The 7481-nt window shown below is 36.0% G+C and overlaps 1 protein-coding gene across 6 annotated transcripts; it reads right to left on the bottom strand.

Moving 5' to 3' along the window:
* Nucleotides 1-787: 787 nt before the first annotated feature.
* Nucleotides 788-6869, bottom strand: LOC104111831 (uncharacterized). Of its 6 annotated transcripts, none has more exons than XM_009621613.4 (7): nt 6436-6869; nt 4648-5142; nt 4076-4201; nt 3804-3977; nt 3535-3582; nt 2777-3198; nt 788-1791 (listed from the first exon to the last, which is right to left on the bottom strand). In XM_009621613.4, the coding sequence occupies exons 1-7, from the start codon at nt 6767-6769 to the stop codon at nt 1177-1179; spliced, it is 2214 nt and encodes a 737-aa protein (XP_009619908.1). In that variant the 5' UTR covers nt 6770-6869; the 3' UTR covers nt 788-1176. The 6 variants fall into 6 exon arrangements, with proteins under 6 accessions (XP_009619908.1, XP_009619904.1, XP_009619907.1 ...); XM_009621609.4 differs by having other exon boundaries at nt 4076-4255; nt 6436-6867; XM_009621612.4 differs by having other exon boundaries at nt 3837-3977; nt 4076-4255; nt 6436-6867.
* Between the last annotated feature and the right edge of the window lie 612 nt (nt 6870-7481).

The raw sequence follows: 7481 nt of genomic DNA, 5'->3' as shown, positions 1-7481 counted from the left end.
CAAATAATAGGGCAATAACGTTGTCATCGTTAGTTGTATGAAATGACAGTCCACTCTGAAATTTCCTTTCCAGTTTCACTCGTTTGGCATAGATGGATCATAGCCCTGTTAATTCATTCTAAGGTACGGGTTCGAAAGAATTATTTTAAGTAATTCATTTAATATGTATGAATTACTAATTTAGAATTCAATAATTCAAAAGGTCTAAAATCCAGAGTCATAAACTTTAAATCATCGATTCAGAGGCAGGCCAATGTTAAAAAGAGAGGGGTCACTAACAGTTCGACAAAAATTTCATGTATACATGTATATGCCTTTTAAAAATTAGTGATATATTAATAGTGACACTATATATAAAGCTGATTGAATGAAAAAATACACCTGTGTGTCTGATGGTCCTTGCCTTGTGCTACATGCAATTTTTTCCCATGTAACTTCCAGTATAGTTGTCTCCTTTGTTGCTTTAATTTTGATGCTATTTTCTTCAGATTTAAGTCAGAAAACTTCATACAAACTGGTTGACTTGCTTGCTTATTGATCATTGGAAAATAATGAAGATTTGATAACCAATTCTTATAAGTTCTTCCAAATGAAATTCAATAATGCCACCTTAGACTTTAACATAGAAGATTTCAAAGATATGTATCAGTTCTTGTAAGATTTTGTGGATACAAATCTCCTACATTTGTAAACAAGTACAACTACAATAATAGCATTTAACTTGTTGTATAGTAAGTTGCTGCCTATTTTAGAATATTCTTGGAAAATAGCTCTAGGAAGATTCATGTATACTCAAACCTGCATCATGACTAATTTGACACATGCAATGGCATGGCAAGTTCTCTTACTCAATACAATCAAATTTTTTATACATTAAAAAACAAAAACAGCCCAGCGCATAAATCATCCGGCATTCACACAGGGACCGGGAAAGGGTCACACCCTAAGGGGGGCGTGATGTAAACAGCCTACTCCGTCAGTGGCTGATTAATTCCACGACTCGAGCTCATGACATATAGGTCACACTGAGACAATTTTACCATTGCTTTAGGACTCCCTTTCAAATGTTTAATAATTTAAGATCAATCCCAAACATACATGGGCATCTGCAATTACATCCTCCACACTGATGAAGTAGCTAGGTTCAATTCACGCGAGTCTCCACATGCAATTTCCTCAATAAAATGGGCGATTACTCTTCTTGCCAAATATGCCACGCCCATAAGTCGAAGAAATCAAAGCAGCAAGGAGAGGAAACTGCATAAGCACAAAGGAGATGATAGGTAAACAAGCGAGTGTAGCCACAGGTACAAGAACATATGATTTCCTCTGCCCGGACACAAGATACACTGTTGCACTGAAGCTAAGCGTCATGAGTGTTATGGAAAGAAATAGTGTGAACAAACCCAGAATTAGACTTCTAGGCAAAGCATAGAGGAAATCTTCTTCTGCATAACGGGATGTCAGAACAGACAAAAACACTAACATAGAGGTGCTAGAAGCGAATAGTGATGCTGCATTTGAGATGGCGAAAATGCTGAAAGCACTGTTTCTGGAGAAAATGGGGAGTCCACTTTCATTGTTGTTTCCACCTGGAACTGTAATTGCTGCTGCAAATGCGATGGTAGCAACGAGTGCTGCTGCAATTGTGCACGAATTTGCTGTAGCTTTCATCCATTCCTCTCCGTTTATCTTCAACTCAGCATGTTCCTTAGTAAATACTTCAGCAGGAATTTTGTCCTCATTATTGCCAAATTCCCAATAAGAAGGCGGTACAAGCTTCTTTACTGCCTATACAAGATCGTTATGCAATGTTAGTGAAGATCTGCTGCCACAAGGGTTCTTTCTTTCTATTTGCCGAAAAGTATAAAATAGTTACTACTCCATAATACTACTAGGGTAAAATGACAGAAAAGGAAAGTGCATCAAAGAAGTTAGAAAAATTGAAATTGAGATTAATTAACTGTAAAATAAGGTTCAGATACACGGTAGCTCTACAAACAAACTTGTTTTGTTTAGAAATGAGTGGTCAAATCCTAAACGTTGTGCTTAAAGTAAGTTATTGAATGGCATATTAATCCACAAAAGAACTATGGTGAGAGGTACATGTCCAACCTAAGTTGCTTGGACACGGGTGCGGGTGTCCGACACGGGTACGGATCTAGAAGTCGGATCCTTCGAGATATAAATTCTAAAATTCGGGGATATTGATCCTAGTACGGATACAGGTGCTCGGATTCGGATAAAAATAATTTAAAAATATAAAATATCTCTAAATTATGAGAAATTTTGTGCAATATTTACGTATAGCTTGTAAAATATAGATTTCTTTTTTATTCTCAAGTTGTAGGTAATTAAAGGATTGATTTCCTAGATAAGGTATGTTATTTTCTTCACATTTACCCTAGTTTTGGTTTTGATTTCGGGAATCAAATTGTATATCGTCTCGAATTTTTCGTTTGTTGTGGTCAAAGTACCCAAAATTCTTTGACAAGATCTGGTACGGATCCCATACCCACACTCAAACTAGTGTCGTGTCGACACGGGTGCGGCACCTAAACTGCTGTGTCGGAGCAACTTAGCGTCCAACAATTAGCACGTCCAATGCTTACGAAACACACTTGCACATTTGACATTGGGATAACCTATGGTAACAAAATTCTTCCGCTGACAGGCTAAGAATAAAACTGGATTAGATCTGGAAGAAAAACTATGTATATTTACACGTAATGACATAAATTTAAAAAGTGCGGGAGTACAATGAAGTTATATTTACCTTAAACCACTGTAATTCTCGTTGCATATGAAGAGCTGGACCGGAAACGAGATTTAGTTTATTTTGTGGCGCCAGTTTTCCAGCCAAATGCAGCATGGTATTGCGAGATGAGTCTATCGAAATCATCAACTGATGCCTATGCTGACTCATCTGGTAAACCAAGTTAAACACGTTTTCGCAGCGATGCTCTATTGCAATGTGAAATATATTCTTGCCACTTCGGTCGGTAAAGTGAACTAATGAAGGAAATTTCCTCACAATAATTTCAACAAGCTCATAGCTGCCGTAGCGTGCTGCTTCAAGAAGAGGACGACTAACAATTGAGACAACTTCTTCGTGACTCAAACTCTCTATTTTCTCGCATAGGCATTCTGCAAGCTTAAGTGCATTGTAATGTTTTTTGTTGTGTTTCAAAGGAGGCACTGCAATGCATGATCAGACGTTAGACGATGAGCAAAATCTCAACGTGTTTAGATTTTTGGGAGGTGAAGTAAAATGATATATGTATGAATGGGAAATGTGAATGACTTATTATTTAGCAGTACTACAATATACATACGAGTAATTGATGTTATCTCTAAACTACATGCCATCAAATTAGAACGACATTATTTTCTGACAAATTTGAAAAATAGACATTCCGTTAAAGGAGTGATGTATATCATTTCCACTTTATATTTGAATAGCAAAGTATATAAAGAAAGATAAATTTCTTTATGAAATAAGGCACAATATATTGGGATAGCAGGAGAACTTACCTATTTTTTCAAGAACGACAAACAGAAAGGCACCCAACTTCTTGATCGCTGAACGGAGACCAAGTTATTTATTAGTTTAACACTATGTATAGAAATCCATGTCATTAAGTATGTCATATTTAGTACTTCAGTTAATTCATTTTCTCTTCCTTTTTGTTTTTCTCCTTTTGAGAATGTCTCTGCCTTCAAAATATGTTGTGGACATATCTCTTGGACCAAATTTATATCCCTCAAAAGTTGAAGGAAAAAGGAAAGATGATAAAACTCACCTGTAATGAAGTAAATCCTTTGATAAGACTCACCAGTAATGAAGTAAATCCTTTCACAAATTGGTGAAAACCAGCAGTTTTTTGGCTTTAACATTTGTCGTTCATTGGTTACATTCTCAATGTCATTCCGTATTCTTTCGTGTGCGTCTTCTTGAAGTTGACCTGATGGGAACACTTTATTAAGACAAATGAAATTAAAAGGTGATTACTGAAACACGAGTTAATTAAAGCTTTTTTCTTTCTTTTTACAGGAGGGCAAGGAGTTTACTCACACGAGAAGAATAATCGTTGCCAACAGTTTAAACGACTCTCACTTTGTTGCCAACAGTTTAAACGACTTCCACTACGGAATGCAAATTCCTTCATGGCAAGCTCCTTCAAAGCAGACGATCTTTCATCTGTGTCATTTTTTGCCAAATCAGGATGCTTTGTGACCAACTCTGTAGCGAAATCTGCCAATTATTCTTGCTAAATATTAGAGTAGGTAATAAGCTGAAATGATATACTCCCTCTGTCCCAATTTATGTTGTGGAGTTTGACTCAGTATGGAGTTTAAATAAAAAAATAAGATTTTAAAAACTTGTGGTCTAAAACAAACCATGAATATTTGTGTGGCCGTAAAAATAAATTGTTTCTAAATAAGAAAATGTAACATTCTTTTTCGAACTGACTAAAAAGGAAAACCACATAATTGGGACGAAGGGTATATTAGATATAGGTATATATAAGATTGGGACTATAAATTATCTTATAGTATAATTGATCAATGATCAAATGAAGCATTCAAGAGTGAACTTGTGAAATGTAGAATAAAATTGTAAACTAAGAGATAAGATGTGCTCACCATACATGTCAGAATGGATTAATCGACGGAGAAGCCTAATACCACTGGAGCCTGTATAAGAATCAAGGACTGTGGTGACACCCAAAAGATAAATATACACATCCATAGAATTATATCCATATTCAGCAGCATCATGGATTGGAAAAAGACCATCGCAACCAATATTAGGCAAATCCTTATTTCGGGCAACAAGGATTTTAGCTGCATGTAAGTTGCCAAATCTAGCAGCATAGTGAAGAGGAGTGCTCCCAAGACAATCTGTCATATCTAACGGGTCGTCCGCCATCGAGGCCACCAACTTCTCGACGAAATGCTTGGCATTATCATTCTTTGCACCAACCGCGACGTGTAGTGCTGTCTGTAAGAAAGAGTTGAGCGGAGCTCTGCTCGCGTTGTTGTCTCGATTGAAGAATGCTTCTGCTTTCTCCCAAGTTCCATCCAGTGAAGCTCTGTATAGTGGCAAGTATTGGTTGTAATCTTCTTCATCACTATCTTCTGTAAAATCACAAATCCTCATTATATGCAATCCTTTTTTTAATAACCATGGTGTCCGGATCAACTTGCACGCACCTCTATTAATTTTAGAGGGTACCTGTGACCTCTCACCAGCACAGATACTGGATAACTCTACCCGACAAGGCTATTATACGCAATCTATTATATTGCCCATTGTTACCAATCCCTTTTAAGTAACTTTTTAAAAGTTATAATATGTAAATTCTGTTTTAAACTAATTATATTGCTTTGTCTATACTTCAAATGATGATATATCTTATTCCACATTATGATTTCACAAGATAATTGACTGGTGCTTTTTATTTGCAACACCTATATCTTACTCTTTCTAGCTACGGGTTTGGCAGAACCCAATACTTTTGGCCAAAATCCTGTATTTGTATGAAGAAATCCCTTGAATATGTATAAATAATTTATCCAGAACCCAGTAAGCTGTTTTTTCTAGAATTTAGAACCCATCAATTTCTACATAATTTTTAATAGCGTGATGTCATTTCCCATTTTTAGTCTATGTTATTGGATTTGCAAATATAACAAACTAATTTATGGAGTAAAAAATGCAAACAAATAGCAATAAAACATGTCAGTTAAGTAACTTAGGATAATGAAAGAATGATAAAAGTGTGAGAACAACAAAAATAAGAGCTGCACCCAAGGGTGTAAACTAGTGGTCCGTGAACTGTGGAAAGAACCATGAGGTCTCAGCTGCAAATCCTACCTTGGCGAACAGAGTTATCCGATACTTGTGCTGGTGGGAGTTAGCATGCGTCCCTGAAATTAGTCGAAGTACGCCTAAACCGACTCGGAAAAAATAAGCCTTGCATCCAAGACTTAACTAGTAGTCAGTGAAGTATCTTGAGAACCATGAGGTCTCAGGTTCAACTTCTGACGAAGGCAAAAATACTAGGTAATTTCTTTCCATCTGTCCAAGCCTTGGCGAACATAGTTATCCGATACTTGTGCTGGTGGGAGTTAGCATGCATCCCCGAAATTAGTCGAGGAGCGCCTAAACTGACTAGGAAAAAATAAGCCTTGCATCCAAGGCTTAACTAGTAGTGAGTGAAATATATTGAGAAACATGAGGTCTCAGGTTCAAATCCTAGCGAAGGCAAAAAAACTAGGTGATTTTTTTTTCTGTCCAAGCCTAGGTAGACAAAGTTATCCGATACTTTTGCTAGTGGGAGCTAGCAGGTCACGGAATTAGTCAAGGTGCACGCAAAATGACCGAATATCACGGTTATAAAAAATAAAAATAAAAAATATAAGCCTAACCTTCAAATTGAGGATTGCAAATATGGTCCAACTCCAACCAAACATCTCTTGCAGTAGCTTTATCGAGTACATCTCTAAGGACTTGTTCAGTAAGAGAGCCGAGAATCAATCCTTTAACAAAACGGTCACTCTTTTTCCATTGCAAGTAATCTAACCCATCAGTTTCTAGGGGTGATGTGATTGTTCCGTCGACAAAACCAACTAATTCTTGACTTTCAAGCAGACAAACTATCTGTGCTTTCCAAAGACTATAATTTGATTTTGATAGCTTTATTGATACAAAATTTGCTTCATTTACTGCTAATAAGTAGCGGTTTGGGATCTCAATTGCCATAGAATATGCAGAAATATCATATAGACATATACAGTTGTTCGTACTTGCAAGTTCACAAGGGGAAATGAAAAGATAATAGGTCCACTGAAAAGCTTTTAACCAAAGGACTGTGACAATAATCCACTTGAGAATCTAACTTTCCCTTTTTGTTCCTTTTCTTCTCTATTTTTTTTTTTAATTTTATGTAGAATATCCTATGTGCCATTATTAATAACAATAACAAATGGGGTCCGAAGAGGGCGGGGTATACACACACCTTATCCCTATATCGTATGTGAGGTAGAAAAATTATTCCTGATAAACCCTCTTCAAAATAAGTATTTAAAAACTATAAGAGTGAAAAAAATTAAGAAAAAAATACCTAAGAAAAAAATGTAAGAGGTAGAAAAGCCGGTTCCAACAAACTCTAAGCTTAAGATAAGTGTTTGAATCTAACTTTGAGAATCTAACTTTCTCTTTTTGTTCCTTTCTTTTTCTCTTTTTTTTTTTTAATGTAGAATATCCTAAGTGACATTGTTAACAACAATAATAAGTGGTTTTCGAGGAGGGTGGGGTGTATATAGACCTTACCCCTACCTTATGTGAGGTAGAAAGAATATTCTCGGTAGACTCTTAGCTCAACAAAAGTGTTTGAAAAATACAAAAATAAAAAATTTAAGACAAAAATGCCGACAAAAAAAAGGTAGAAGATAGAAAGGTTATTTCTGATATA

The sequence above is a fragment of the Nicotiana tomentosiformis genome, chromosome 8 (assembly GCF_000390325.3).
Source record: "Nicotiana tomentosiformis chromosome 8, ASM39032v3, whole genome shotgun sequence".
In the NCBI taxonomy this organism is placed as follows: Eukaryota; Viridiplantae; Streptophyta; class Magnoliopsida; order Solanales; family Solanaceae; genus Nicotiana; species Nicotiana tomentosiformis.
The sequence above is the reverse complement of the archived record's forward strand: the minus strand, read 5'-3'. Positions and strand labels throughout refer to the sequence as shown.